At 35.9% G+C, this 16,090-nt stretch overlaps 1 protein-coding gene across 1 annotated transcript; it reads left to right on the top strand.

Annotated features, from left to right (window-relative positions):
• The first annotated feature begins 285 nt into the window (after positions 1-285).
• LOC148959084 (NK1 transcription factor-related protein 1-like) lies at positions 286-6,791 on the top strand. Its single transcript, XM_089111348.1, has 2 exons — positions 286-853; positions 1,596-6,791. The coding sequence occupies exons 1-2, from the start codon at positions 739-741 to the stop codon at positions 2,171-2,173; spliced, it is 693 nt and encodes a 230-aa protein (XP_088967474.1). The 5' UTR covers positions 286-738; the 3' UTR covers positions 2,174-6,791.
• The last annotated feature ends 9,299 nt before the right edge of the window (positions 6,792-16,090 follow it).

Genomic DNA, 16,090 nt, shown 5'->3' with positions numbered 1-16,090 from the left:
TTCTGCTGAGAAATGGGGGACACGCCGCTACTGATATGCTGTTAGAGCCTCTTTTTCTTTTCATTTCACTAAACACCTGGATGTAAGGTTTTGTACAAACAAACTTTCTTCTTTATCTATTTTCCACGCATCCAAAGTCCCAGCTCCCTATAGTTATTCCATTCGGGAGTCTGGACTTCTTTCGATGTCTTGTCACCTCCAGCTAAGGATGATGTACGACTTGACCTAACACCCTGTTTTGTAAAGTAAAATAAATACAAACGAAGAACCTGTTAATTGGAGAGAAATACTGGCTTGATGATGCTAATCAAGTGTCTGCGGAATTGTAGCCGGTCTCACAGCAACGACGTTCTCGCACGTGATTATAAATGACTCGGTGAGATTTGCGACCCAGTGCTTTGTTGTGACATCCTTGTTGCTTGCGTGCATTCGACTGCAAAATATCACCCACAAATTTCCGTTATTTCATGCAAACCAGAGGCACAGATATGGCAATCTTGGCGAAACACCTTTGGACGATGTGATCTAGATGCACTAAATGTGGCCTTTGCTAGCTGTTATGCTTTCTTAATAAATCATAAGGACCTATTTATCAATCGTCAAAAAGAGAAATTGGAGTGAATCACAGCAGCATAATCTTTGGCATCAAGGAGCACTGGGTCAAAAAGCACGAAGAAAAAAACTTTATAAATATTTTCAGGTGGACCGTAAGTATCGCTCTGCCTACTAAAGAAAACAATGGAAAAATTGGCAAACAAGAAAATGCCAGGAAAATTGAAGTCCTTTTTTATAAAAGATATAATTGCTGGCGACGATGTGCATGATGATGGAAGAGCCAGCCTAAACGAAATTGGTATGAGACTGTTTATATTCAATTTTGCTACAAGAAAGTTCTTTATGTAACTTTAGAAATGTTACGAAGGGGTTTTTATATCATTGTTTTGAAAGTTCTTGATAAGTTTCCCGATTTTATTGAACTATTTAATAAAACTATATTGAACTATTAGTTGCACTTGCTAGGACATACGAATATCACTTGTGTACACTCTTCTTTTACTAGATCAAAAACATTTGCTGAGGTTTGATGTTTTTGTTTATTTTCTTATATGAAAATCGATTCTTCTAGTACATAATGTATATCTATCAACTATAAATTGTTTCTAAGACTAATGAATAACAGTTTTTCATGACATCTTTTGATTACCTGGACAAATTCCCTCTGTTATATGAGAGAAATTTTTAAAAAGACAAATTTTTTCTTTTAATTTTTCATCGAATCGAAAAACTGGGCATATTAGATGTTCTTAGGTTGTTCAAATTTTTTTTTAAATCGAGCCTCGGTGTTTCCCTCCGAGAGGTGATTTGGATCCGGGAAAAGATTTATGTTAAAGAAGGAGGATAACAGACGTCTTGAATATCGCCAATGAGTTTCAGAAATTTTAAAAAAAATCCAATTTTTCATATAGCTATATCTTAGGTATAAATTTTCCGAAACTAAAAGCCACAAAATTACAACTGCATTACTCTGGATATTCTAAAATTTACCAAAACCCTGCCAAGATAATGTTGATACCCTTTTCCGATTTTCATTTCAGCTGAACGTATGTGTTTGGGCCACAATGATGAGCAACTGTGTGTAAATGATTTAATTCCATCAAAATCCAATTGTCTACCTGAAAGCGCTGGAGGGACAGTTGGAAGCGGTGAAGATAGTGACTCTAACAGTGGGAACGCCGATGGAAGTTTAGAGAACAATGAACCGAAAAGAAAGTACCCACGAGAGAGAACGACTTTTACCGCAGCTCAGCTAAAATTCCTAGAAGAGCTTTTCAGAGTTAAGAAATACTTGACACTGATAGAAAGGAGCAAAGTTGCTTCACATTTGGAACTCAGTGAAAAGCAGGTAAAAACTTGGTTCCAAAACCGTAGGACGAAATATAGAAGACAAAAGCAGGGAATCAGTTCTTTGGCAAGTAGCAACGCAGGCTTGTGTAGAGGACAAATTTATAACAGTCAAGGCTACTGGAAGTTTCTTCCAACAGCCTGTTATTCGGCTGATAAAACACAGGAGTGCTGTCGAGCTGAAGACTTCACATTGAAAACGGATTCTGTTGCAAGCAAACATTTCATGTGCTCAAGGCCGTGGCAGTTTTGTTCTCATAGCCAACCATAATTTAAAAGATTGCATAAATTTAGTCGAATCATACTCAAAATTACATTTCGATGAATCACATTTCCAAGGTATTTCTTAACTTAGATAGGCAAAGGTAAGAAAATAAGGGTACTGCAATTTATGGCTGGGATCCATTCGTTTGAATGTTAAAAATCAAGCATTTAGTGAAAAAAGGAATTTCTCAAGAATGCTTCCAAACTATCGCTGCAAATCAGATAACTTCTTTTCAAGATACCAACAGTCTGACGGGATAGGGTTTGCGAAAATTTTCCTTTGCAAAGTTGTTTTCTGTATGATTTTTATCTGTCACTAAAACATTGCCAGTTCTTTAGATTAGATTTAGTACCTTAAAATCATCCAAACTAATATTGCTAATGTTCTTAGACGAATAATATGTAGAGGTCAGATTCCAATCTACTTTTCAGGGAAACTGGCCTTTTAAGATTAAAAAAATTCAAAGCCATATCCTTGAATGTATCAATCATAGATCTAAATGTTATTCACCTACCCCAAAAGAAATGTAAATGAGAATATTTGTAAAAATGTAGTATAGATGTAACCGAATTCAATAAGACATCGATTGTGCAAATAATATGAAAGGGGAATACTTTCATTTTTAGAAAACAAATACGTTATATTTTCTGTCCTTGCTGTTTCTTATACATATTTTCCTGTATTTGAAGAAAGCCTAAATTAATTTCTTTGAGGAAAAAACAATTCAGTGTCCAGTAGAATATTGTGAAACATTGAGGGATCTGGGAAAGACGCTAATTTTTTCAAAACTGATTGTTTTTAGATATTTCTTTTAAATTCCTATTTTGAGTTAACTTGATATTTCAATGTATATGAAGGAATAAAAACGTATCATTTATGGGCGTTTGCGATTTAATGTGAGTTTGTAATTTCTAATCTTGTTGTAACAAAGCCATTTGAATTTGCAGCCAGGATGTACAGAAAGATGGTTCAAACTTTTGAGAAATAAAAAAAGTAAAACTTCTCAAGAAAATGTTTACAAGTTAGGATGTTTCGTTGGCTATTTCTGCAACAGAAAGAAACAACAGATGATCGGTAATTGATAGTTCAAAAGGATGTCTGAATGTGCGAGATCTGGATTATTCTAAGATTTATTTCTACTGCAGAATATAAAAAGGGGACACTGATGGTGATATTAGATAGCTTGAAGGCTATAAAATGGAGAAGTATGTCACTGTTACCTGGAGCATTGCACATGTCGATGAAAGAAGCACAGAAAAGGCTAAAAATATCTTACATAGGTTTGGGCTCATCCTTTGACTTCTGTGTCTGAATCTTGAAATTTAGAATATTCTTGGGGATAAAATCAATAATCTTTTGGCAGCTACTTATGCATGCAATGCACTTCATTTCAAAACTTTAAAATGCGTGGAAGCAAATTGATGCTGAAATCTGATTATTTGGGTTCAGAGTTTGCATTCAGAAACGTAGAAATTGCTCGTTTTTATTAGGACTAAAATACTCCAACAGTCATCAAAAGTGAAAAAAACTTAAAAGTTGAGGCTAGTAAATTTGAGTTTTATAAACGAATCACATTTTAATATTTTATGATTAGTTTTAATTTAAAAGAAGATGAAAAAAGGCTTGTGTTTGGATCCTTTTGACTCTTACTTTTGTTATCGACGCATTGTCGTCATTTAAGTACTCACGGATGAGCGATTAGGTATATTCTCATTTCACAAGAGGGATTTTTCACCTTAATCTCACTTGCTTTACTCCACACTGAATCCCAGTGGCTAGTTCAATAGTTTGGAGATTGGTAAGCTCGTCGGTCGGGTTTTTATTTATCTGAAAAAGAATTTTGATACAGTTGCTCATAACATTCCCTGCAAAAACTCCTAGAGCTTTTGATTAAATGGGATATGTAAAAAGCTACTACAGAAGAACGAAATGAAAACAAGAATGAAAAGTGTTTTGGAATATTTTCATGGGCCAGCTTTTTATGGTTTTTCGTCTTAAAAATATTTAGCAGTAGGGATAGATCATTCAAAATCAAGTAATGTTTACTTTTTTGACAGAATAATATTAAGCTGATAACCAACACAGCGATGAAGAGAGACAGCTTGTTTTAGTTCCATTTCGACAGTCTTTTTCCTTTTTGCATATTTTTCAAGCTAAAACGACCTTTCAATGATCCACAATTGAGACATAATACAATATCTACATAGATCTACAGTTGTCGCTAGTTTACTCATATAATATAGTCATAATTAAGAAACAGAAAATCTAATATACATTATGCGTTGTTTATACTAAAACTTCTTAGAAAAGAAAATGTCTTTGAAAGTGTTCTAAATGTTTATACCGAATTTGCTGCCCTTATTGAATACGGCAGTTCATTCCAGAGAAATTGGGCAACATGAACAAATGATCAGTCTCCAGGTGTTACCAAATAAGTTCTCTTTATTTCAAGCAGGATATCATTCTTTGCAGATCTTGTCTTGTTGCATGAGGAGCTGTGCGTTTCTTACGTTAATCAACTAAGTATTTTAGAGCTATGTTATTCATACACTTGAATGTCAATAGCAATATCTTATACTGAATTCTGCATTGAGCAGTTAACCAGTTAAGTTCTCTCATAATTGGTGTTATGTGACATTTTCTGCTTGTACCCACCAGGATGCAGCAGCGTTTTGAACTTTCTGCAATTTGTTAACTCACAGGATGGCAGTCCTTGTATCAAGGTATGGTTGCTATCAAGCCTTGAAATTACAAATGCATGTATGGTCTTTTCTGCAGCCTCTCTTGTCAGGTACCTTCTAGCCCGACTGAAGCTATGCAAATGGTACCTGGCTGAATTACAGATCATGTGTACATATGACAGAAAAGCCGCTTTAGAAGAACATCGTGATTGACAGTATCGAAAGCAGCAGATAAATCAAGCAATAGGAGAATTGAGACTTGTTTGTTATCCATCGCTACAAGTATAACATTCTGGATCTTAAGCAATGCAGCTTCTGTGCTAAGACCTCGTCTGTATGCTCACTGCAGTGGTTCAAAGAGCCCATTAATTGTCATGTGTTCCATTCATTGATTGGCAACAGCTCTCAATTAGTTTAGAAGTATTAGCTAGATTTGAAACAGGCCTAAAATTCTGCTTTAGTACTTCGAGACCAAATTTCTTCAACAATGGGATTAAGATTGCAAGCTTAAATTCCTTAGGCATATTTGCAGATTGGAGTGATTTATTGATTACTATTTGTCACTTATTGATAGGCACAATTCGTTGTCATTTGCACACTTATACATGCTACTTCTTCAATAAAAATACGATAAAGATGTTTTTCATGTATCCGTTGAAAAGTAATAGGCCTAAACGTGTTCCTTGGGAAGCCTTTCTTTCATATCAAGTCAGTTTCTATGAATGGAGCTAATTTGACTCCTTTCGTTTCTTTTTTTAAAGTACCTGTAATTTGATTCAATTGTATCATTGCTGAAACTATACAACTTCAACTTAGCGAATAGAAGTTCATGAGGTAGACCAAGAATTGCCTTCAATAAAGCGTAACCATGGATGCTGTATGCTTATAGCCTTTCCTATAACCCGATTAACAAGCTGGTATCTCCACAGTTAGAAAAGGAATTCTGCACCTTTATATTACCGATTCAACCCCAAATGTACCCTCTCTATTCCAGCCCATCAGTTACAGAATGCAGGTATGTCTCGCCTTTCGAAGACAGGAATCAAGGGGCTTGACAGCGTTCACCATGCAATGCTTGTATGGCAAGAATAAGATGCTACTCAAGTGATATCCAAAACAGACGCGTTGATATCACTTCGCAAATAGACTTCGGGCTTGTTATAGGATAGATGAGCATCATCAAAAAGTATAGATTACGCCAGTAACTGTAAAGAACTACTCAATTTCTGAATTGAATAAAAAATGAAATGGTTAGAAGTTGTTTGTTGTCTGTCTACGTTAGTGTCACTGAATCTCTTAAGAAACCATCGTGTAGCAGTTAAGATAAAACCCTTATCCTTAATAACTCATCAATCCATTATAGCATGACACCTTGTAAGAGCGAAATGAAATGCTTCGTTATCTTCCAGCCGCAAAACCTCTCTGCTTATACCAAAGGCCTAAGTTCAATGGCAATAGTTGTCCAGAGTCATTTCCTTGTCAGCCTTGACCTGATATCTTGCTTTCATACTTTCATTCAAACGCAGATTTTGGCTCCTAATTAAAACAGAAACCACCAAATTTATAAACTCACGTAACAATACTTATGAGCTTTTCATTTCCAAGACACTTGCCAATTGTAAATCGGGTGACGTTCTTAGAAAGGCATATCACCTTTTAATAACCAAACCAAGATTTGATATTTTAATAAACTCAGTTGCGATGAGTGACAGTCACCAAAAACCTCAGATCCGGACTCAAATACATTGTGTTATACTTATTCCTGAGGCAAGTTGAAATATGTCTTTAGTCACAATAGTCGTGGTCTATAAATCACAAGTTTGCCTCAATTTATCTGATTCCTTATATGTGCAACCAAATATCTTACTTCCAGTTTTGCAGTTATTAAAAATAATTTGTTTTTGTCTTCGACTTTTCTTGCCACAAAACCTATGCCTAGACACACAGAAAATACAATCCACCTTAGAATTCAAAGACAAATGATACCAAGGTTTCGTTACAAAATGTTTGCTATTTATCTCAAAAGCGAATTGAGAATGTGTATCAATTTACAACTATAGCATTTACTAATAAATCCAAAACATCGAAACTGATATTGCGAGCCAATAAAGAAAAAAATAGCTCACAAAAAGAAGCGGAGGAGATTTTCAAAGCCTAAAACATATCTATGATGTAATGAGCAGCTAATTGTAAGGAAAAATAGTCTTTACTTAACATTTAGCTGAAAAAGCTAAACGAATGTGCTAACAAATTTCATATCAAATTATCACATTATGTCGTGATATCGACGAATAATGGCATCCTCAGATCACAAACTATTTATTTATCTGCCTGTGTTTGAAATGTATCATCGGCATGTTTTACAAATTACAAAAATGATTATCTCCAAGAGAAAGTGATAAATGAACACCAAAAAAAATGAATGAAAATAACAGATGAAAAATTGTGCATTTTGAAGATCTGAGAATACAATAATTCTATTATTTCAATCTAAAACAAGAATCTGGTTTTAAGAAAGCTATTTCACTTTATTATCAAGCAATCACAGTTGGATCAAGAAAAAATAAAGCATGACCCCCTTTTCTCAATTATATAATATAATTCCGAAGTTTGAGAATCGAATTCTTTTTTAACACGCACTTGAAATATCTCAAACTCTTATCAAGTTAAACCCAGCGTTATCCCAAAGAACTCATATCGTGAAATTCATATAAATTCCCCTGTAGCTAAAATTTCCCATATTGCAGTCTCTTTTACACAATTGCTTTATTTTGATATGTCAAAGTGCATGGACTATTGAAACACTCATGCCAAGATAAGTTGATACAAAACAATTCGCATGAAATTTATGTGTTGTTTAGATTGGGGCATAAATCTAATAGCAATGTAAAAGCTAAATATTGCGAGCTATAAGAATTACAAAAAATAATTACAATGCAAGAAAATTATTTTAAGCAGTTATATATCAAATAGAAAAACCTCAAAGAGTCACTTCACACAGTTCACAGTTGCACTCAATATTGTAGGTTTTTATTCCCTTTTGAAGGCTTACAGAAACTTAGACATAATTTGGATAATTTCTGAAAAAAAATGTTGTCCTTGTGTCGAATTCCAAGGGTATCCTCATTTCACAAGTCATATTTCAAGTTTCTTGTTTAAAAATTTCACTCAAGAGACAAGGATTTAGGCCTTTTTAGGTTTTGTCCATCTGTTTCAGCAAGTACTATAGATTGCGTTTGTGAACCGACATTGCATTACATTATTTTATTACAATATCTTTAAGTCTAAAAGTTTTCAAGTCGGCAGACTGTTTCATATACAATTCTCAGTGCCTTATCTTTGATTTTACTCAATTCTGTGATAAGAGTTGATGGCTGATGATTGAAGACATAAAAAACTCAGTAAGTGTGGGGAGTGACAATTAAGAAATATAATAATCTTTGATAACATACTAGAAATCGGTTAACAATGAACTGAAATGACCTAGAAAGTAACTTTTGGATGGTTAAGTCAAAATCTGAGGCTGAAATTTGTAACCTAAAGTTCTAAGAACAATAAGAAAAAGTTGTTTGTTGTTAAACAACTTGGTACCTATTACAAGAAAGAGAACGCCGAGTGAGACTTTTAAACACTGATCTTGTAAAAACTAAACTCTCTTTTAAGTTTGCTGTATGATAAGTTGACGCTTTGATCACTGGCTTCACTGCTGCAGAACAGAAAATAACGAATTCAATTAGGACATCTAGCAAATGTTTATAATTCGATAGTTTTTTAATGATATGAGAGACTAAAGTTCAGACTGGTGGTGCTAGAAATTTTACAACGATAAAACACTACACAATCTGGTCCGTAAACTAACTCGCTTTAAAATTTAGAGAACGGGCTAAAGAAGTGCCCAGACGGGGAAAAAAATAATTTTCTCGAAGGAATACAATTGAAAATTCTAGTTTAGAGTCCGCTTATTCTGAAATTTCAAAATACCTATTTTGAAGAATTTGAAGGGCTGTTCAAACACCCGTAGCACCACCTGGCCTCTGCTTAGTATTCAAAACAGGCAATGCATAGATTACTACTCTACGTTCTGTCTTTTATTTTCTAAAAAGATAAGTGAAAAGATACAAGGCGCATAGAATAGTAGCATCTCTTAAAAAACTCTTCTTACAGATTCCCTTTGCTTTTCCCCCTTTTATTTTCTGGAAATTGATCCAACTTGACCTCAATTTGTGCTTATAGATGCATTTGCCAAAAACCCTCCTCGATGCGCGTCAGCTCTTTGTCAGCAAATTTGTAGAATGGGCACGTCGGCAACATTTGTCTCTACCGCCAGTCTATGATAATAGGTCTTCCTTTTTTTTACTTTAGCAACTTTTAACTTTAATAGAAGACTTATTTTTCACAGCACACTAATCTTTGAGCACTGCTTTTCTACCACTGTTTAGGAATAGTGCCCTTTGAAGAGAACCTTTGCCACAGCAAACATCCAACAAAAAGGGCTAAAAATGGCCCGCTGTAGCTTAATAATTACAATTACAAAATTATTTATGCTTTCAGTTTGGTGAGTTCAATTACAACAACATTACATTTATTTGACAATTTATAATAATTATACAAAAAAAGTCACGGTTCATCTCGCAATCTCTTACGATGCGCTGGCATACCGTGGTTGACATTCACTGGGTTGGAAGAAATCACAAATTTGCAACACACTGAATCCACGTAATTCTGAGCATTTTATGAAGATTGCATCACTGTAATTGCGTAGATCTGCATGCATCAGGTTTGTGATTTTTTACTTTTTTAGTCAATGATACCCAGTCAATGGTGGCCACAAATTGTAATTCGTCTTTAAAAGAGCAGTAATGAATTTTTAAATGTAGATAATGATTGGTCTTCCTCTCGTATACCTTTGGTTCAATTGGTAGGAATGTTACTGAGAAATTGGCCCTCTATTTCACAAATTGGAGGGTCTCCCACTTCTTCATCCTTTCTCTTCTGTACATAAGAAATCCTTTCTCTTCTGTACATAAATTAAGTTTCCATTCTCCTTCGCAATTCCTTTTCCCTGCTCTTTATCCTTTGACCCCCTTAGGCTCTAGCACCCAGGGTGAGCAATGCTGCACAATTATCTGTATTGTGCAATTATCAATAAAGAAGATAAGCTATACTTTGATAGCAAGGGTATTGCCGAAGGATTTCAGATTTCAACCTGTAATTCATTCATTTCATTGGTCATGGTTGGTCATTGGTCAAAAGTTAAAGACAAATTAAGAACAAACTGAGGTTGAGCTATTCAAAAATGTAATTTTGAGCAACGTTTATCTTAAAAACGAGGACTTTTAGCCATGTTTGGATGCTTTTTCGGCAAATATTCAAACTTGTCGGAAAATGAAGATTGTCTCATTGTTGGCGAATAAGGCCTGAAAACCTCGTTTGAGCGAAAAAGCTAGCAATCGCACTGCTTACAGCCTATTAATTTAAGAACAAATTAAGAACAATCCACCCTCATATTCTTGAAACAACAGTCAACCTGAACTCGAATTCACTGGCTCATACAAAAAAAGGGTGTATTGCAAATAACTTGCTATAAGGAGCAAGCTAACGACTATAAGAAATGACTGCAAAAAAATAACTGCAAGAAGTTTTCTGAGATGCATTTTAAGCTAATCTGAAGGGTGTTGTTGCAAAAATTTTTGGCATCGTCTTTCCATTTTGCCCCCTGGGGAGTCTCTGAAATCTCGGCGGCTCTCCAGCCATATTTGCCCTTCAATTCTTATCAAATTCTATAGATTAGAGGAAATTTTATAAGCTGAAACTATTGTTATGAGGAGCTCAAAAGAAGCTGTAGTTCATTTTTGCATCCTAAAATTTGCTCTTCGCAAAAAGATGCTCACGAATTCACCCAAAAAGCAAACTCCAGGAATATTAGTTTCCGCAAACCTAATTTCCTTATGCTTTTATGCCATCATTTGCTCTTACTAGGTATCATTAAGTGTGTATATGATCATCTATTTCATTGTTAATGAATTATGTCTATGGAGAAATAGTCGGTTAAACAAGAAAAGTTGATCACTCTTTTTCTGAACGCCACCCCCCCCCCCCCCCCAAAAAAATTGTCTAGGCACATCACTGCTGTTAACTGCTGCATTAAGAACTCGGGTTCATTGCCTGAATCAACTACTGATTGCTATTATTTGACTCTGTCTTGCCTACATTTAATATTTGATGCAATACACAAATATTGCCTGGGATCTTTCTTGCATGTTGTAAACATGTTTTTAGATGCATTTTCTGATCATACTTAGAATGTCATATTTCAAAATTTTTATTCCCGCCAACCTTGGCCATGGGGGCCACTTTGACTAAACCCCCGAGCCAGCAATATAGGCATTTCGCCCCCTCACTTTCAATGAAATTTTCCCCAGGCCTTTCCCATGCTACTGAGGTTCTGATATCAGCTCCCGCACAAACCCAGTCAATGTGCCTGGTTGCTCAACCGATGATCGGAAAAAACATCAACCCTGGTCATGTTCAGATTGCAAGATTACATGACAAGAACAAATTAGATATTTCATAGATTTTGTACTTTTTGTATTCCAACAATGCTTTTTGTATTCCAACAATGCTTTTTGTCAAACTACAAAGTACATATTATAAATTGTAAATAAATTGACGCTAGGAATACCAAGCAACGATTTTGCATGACATTTTAGTAGCACGAATGTAATAAACAGATCAAATCTACTCTGTTTTGTTAACATAAGAGCAGATTTTCTGAGAATGCAACACAAGCACTTTGTTCTTTTATCTGAGTGTTCATCTAAAGCTTGACATAAACGCATTTTTATAAAGAAATTTGGCTAAAGCTCAGTACTGAAAGTTCCTTAAATTACGGTTAAATTTGAGTAATGGAAATTCCTTAGCAACTCCTTAGCAAACCTTTCTCTTTGTGTTTTTTTGAAAAATAAATAAAATAAACAAACAGCAAGCAAATTAAGTTAAACAATTAAAAGATAATTAACAATAGATATTGTTGGCACATTTTTTACATTTTAAAGTTCATGTGAAACTTAACGTAACTTTTTTTATCATCAATTTTTTCAATGGAAATATTAAATGAAACTCAGACATCATAAAAATTGTTTCTAATTTGCTCGAATTTACTATACCTGCTGTATACCCGTGTGCATTTTATTGCTAATAGTGGTTGAAATATATTAGAAAATGTGTGCATTCAAAGACTTAATTTTTGATATTCCTTAGTAGTCTCCCATCCAGTGCCAGAAATTCCTTAATTTTTATTCTGTGCGAATACTATCTTCATTATAAAGTACTTCCTTATCAAAAATGGGTGGATTCTTACGTTGCTCTTATTCTTTACCAATTGGGTCTCAATGCTTTTACAAACTGTATGCTTATAAAAAAGAGCGCAGTAACTCAAAATAATCACAAATTTTCATACAGTCATGAGCCAGGCAGATAAAGGTCGTTGGGTATTGCTGCCATTGGGCTGCCATTGAAAAATTGTTTCGGTGGAATGCTGTCACCATCATTTCTTTTAGTAGATCTGCATTTTTTACAAGCTTTAGAGATTGAATTAATGCGGCTGAAGATTCATTACAGTAGACTGAACTAAGTATTCTTACATAGATGTAGATATTCTATTTGAGAGGATGTCGAATATCAGTGGTGTAGTGCTATCAAAATAACAAGGAGGGCTCTTGCACAAAATGTTGCGAACAACAATAGTAAAAGTAGAAATTTTAGTAGAAAAGTAGCATTAACAGCCCCCTGAGCCCTCCGCCTAGCACTACAACCCTGTCGCATACTTACTTCAAAAGTAGGAATAGGATGATTATGCAAGCAAAGGAACTGTAAATTGCCTTACAAGCAAAGTAACAATTGTCAATTGGCATTCATAAAATGTATTGTAAGCATTCCTCTAGAAATATATCTTTGCAACATTGGATGTACTGTTAAAAACGTTATGAAATGGCAAATGTTTTGCATTTAGAAAAAGAAAAGATCAAGCAAATAGATAGAATAGGAAATGAGTAAGTGTACTACAGAGAATGCACACTACCCCTAAATTGAATGAGATCGTTGCGAAAAGGAGAGCTGCGCTTTCTGTTTTCTTTAATATTATGGAGGGTTTAAGTTCAGGTGAAAAGAAAAGGAGAACCAGGACAGATGATGTTAAAGGGTGGGCAAACATCAGGAGCTATGGTATCCTAAAAAAGAGTTTGGTGGAAAGCTATGGTTAGCTACCTATAGATCATGTAGAATGAATAAATGAAGAACAAATCTTGATCTATTATAATGATTTTTACAGCGGAAAACAACTCTCAAATTAAAAAGCTGTAGAGTCAAACTCACATAAGTCGGATCTAAGTCGGGTATTTCTCATCTTAGACAAAGTTTGGGAAATTTGAAATCGATAAACCGTATAAAGCATCACATATGAAGTATGTTATATAGAACAAATATATGATCATATGTACAATACTGAATTCGTAAAATGCCTGTCTAGCGTCTATAATACTCATTGACTGCTTCTGGATGTCTATAATACTCAATGAAGACTTCAACAAATGGCCGACTTACGCAAATATCAGACTTAAGCCTGGTTTCCATATAGCCGTAAGGATGCCTGCGGCTGCCTGCGACTGCTTTCTGCCATCTTCCATCTTCCATCCCTACGGTATCGCCGGCAGATAATTCTTTAAGCCTGGTTTCCATATAGCCGTAAGGCTGCCTGCGACTGCCTGCGACTGCCTGCGACTGCTTTCTGCCATCTTCCATCTTCCACCCTTACAGTAGCGCCGGCAAATGGAAACGTTCTGTTTTCAATTGCCTGCGGTATCGGTAACTATGCCAGTAACTAGGTAAAGTTTGAGCGGGAAAAACTGGCGGGTAAAATTCAACAACAAAGCCCTGTTTCAATTGGTTCTTGCACATCACATGATCCGTTTGAACAAAAGAATGCCGCAGGCAGCCGCAGGCAAGGCGTTTCCATTTGTAATTTGTCTGCCGGCGGTACCGGGAGGCTGCCGTAAGAGCCGGGAAAAGTTGAACTCGTTCAACTTTCTCCCGGCTCTCCCGGCAGTCTAACGGCACTTCAAACAGCTGCCTGCGGTACCGTTAGAAAGCGTTTCCATAAAGAATTGTCTGCCGGCGATACCGTAGGGATGGAAGATGGAAGATGGCAGAAAGCAGTCGCAGGCAGCCGCAGGCAGCCTTACGGCTATATGGAAACCAGGCTTTATGGAAACGCTTTCTAACGGTACCGCAGGCAGCTGTTTGAAGTGCCGTAAGACTGCCGGGAGAGCCGGGAGAAAGTTGAACGAGAACAAATTACAAATGGAAACGCCTTGCCTGCGGCTGCCTGCGGCATTCTTTTGTTCAAACGGATCATGTGATGTGCAAGAACCAATTGAAACAGGGCTTTGTTGTTGAATTTTGCCCGCCAGTTTTTCCCGCTCAAACTTTACCTAGTTACCGGCATAGTTACCGATACCGCAGGCAATTTCCATTTGCCGGCGCTACTGTAAGGGTGGAAGATGGAAGATGGCAGAAAGCAGTCGCAGGCAGTCCCAGGCAGCCTTACGGCTATATGGAAACCAGGCTTTATAAAATCCGGATGCAAGTATGGTGGGTTAAAAATCAATACCAAAAAGATGGTACCAAGCATTTTTGTCCGAGTTAAGAAAAATCCGATTGATGCGAGTCCGACTTATACGAGTTTGACTCTAGATAAGCCGTTGTTTTATGCCCCCCCCCCCCCACCCTTTCACTGTCCAAGCATGCCTTTTTCTTGATAATTATAAGGCATAAAAATGCTTTTTATCAGACTTAACATTCATTGCCACTAAAAACAAAGAGCATACTTCTGGATTCATATCTTAACCTTCCTTTATTTGGTTGGTTCGTTAGATATTCTAACAGACAACTGTTTGGTTGAACACAGGGGCGGATCCAGAGCAAATTTGAAAGAGGGGCAGTTGGTTGTGGGGGCGCTGAAAAGTTTTCAAAAATTGGTTACGAGAGTACGCTGTATACAACAATTTCAGTTACCTTTTCAGAATAAACAACAAAACTTTGAGGTAATCCTTGAAGCAAATTAACCTATCGGTCCAAGAACCTTTTTCATCTGATTCTCATTCTTCAAAAGAGGCGCACAATTTCCAAAAAGGGGCGCCAGACTTGCTTCAACTCGTTGAGGGAGGAGCAACTGCCCCTAGTTGCCCCCCTCCCCTTAAATCCGCCACTGGTTGAACAAATGTCAGTTTGAAGATCAATACAAACGACATCATGAGATTAATATAAATTTTGCAAATCCAGTGTGGCAAATATATCAACATTACAATGAAAAATATACAGTGGATAATTGACAATTGAAGTCAAAGCCATTTTTTAACTGAACAAGTGATGCGTAGAACACATCTGAAATATAAAGACTTCATTAACTCATTTTGGGCATATCCGAAAAATAGGAAGACCTGTGAACGTTTGATTCTTAGAAGAATAGTAAAACCTGTTTGTACCAAGTATTGCATTGCGCGGCGTAGCAAGAGAGGGGCATTGTGTACCAAATGCATGTTTCTAACAACACTAACACCAAATACTTCATGTAACAACTCAAACACAAAACACTTTATTCAACGATATAATAGCTCTGATTCTGTCTACCTTTTGAAGTAAGTACCAATGGAGTTCCTGTCACTAACAGCGTCAGAATGATTATATAACGGATCTTAAAACAGTATAAAAATTTCATTAAAATATGCATTTATCGCCATGTGTCTTATAAAGGAAAGAAAAAAACAAAAACCCTGCATTACCTCTGTGTAACGCCCAGCAGTAATTACAATGATACTTTTACAGTTCTCAACAAAGCATGCCTGTCAATACATTCTTAAAAGCTTGTTGCTGTTTTGGTTGTCTTACCACCAATTATAAAACAAAGCATTAAATTCCTGATTAGGAGAGGCGTATCAGTCTATTGTAACAATCTTTTTCAATGCTTGACGATACAATCTATGATTGTTTTGCAGGTTCTACCGAAAGCAGTCCCGACTGTAAAACAACTATAAATTCAAAATAGCTAAGAACTCATAACCTGCTTGAACTCTACACAGTGAAATATTTAGTTTCATCTGAAGCAGCAATAGAGTTCTAAAGTGTGACATCACCAAAAACCTTTTTTTTAAATTTTTGAATTTTAACCAGATATGGCCACATGAGC

The sequence above is a fragment of the Rhopilema esculentum genome, chromosome 11, assembly GCF_057945365.1.
Source record: "Rhopilema esculentum isolate cy_ngs chromosome 11, ASM5794536v1, whole genome shotgun sequence".
In the NCBI taxonomy this organism is placed as follows: domain Eukaryota; kingdom Metazoa; phylum Cnidaria; class Scyphozoa; order Rhizostomeae; family Rhizostomatidae; genus Rhopilema; species Rhopilema esculentum.
The sequence above is the reverse complement of the archived record's forward strand: the minus strand, read 5'-3'. Positions and strand labels throughout refer to the sequence as shown.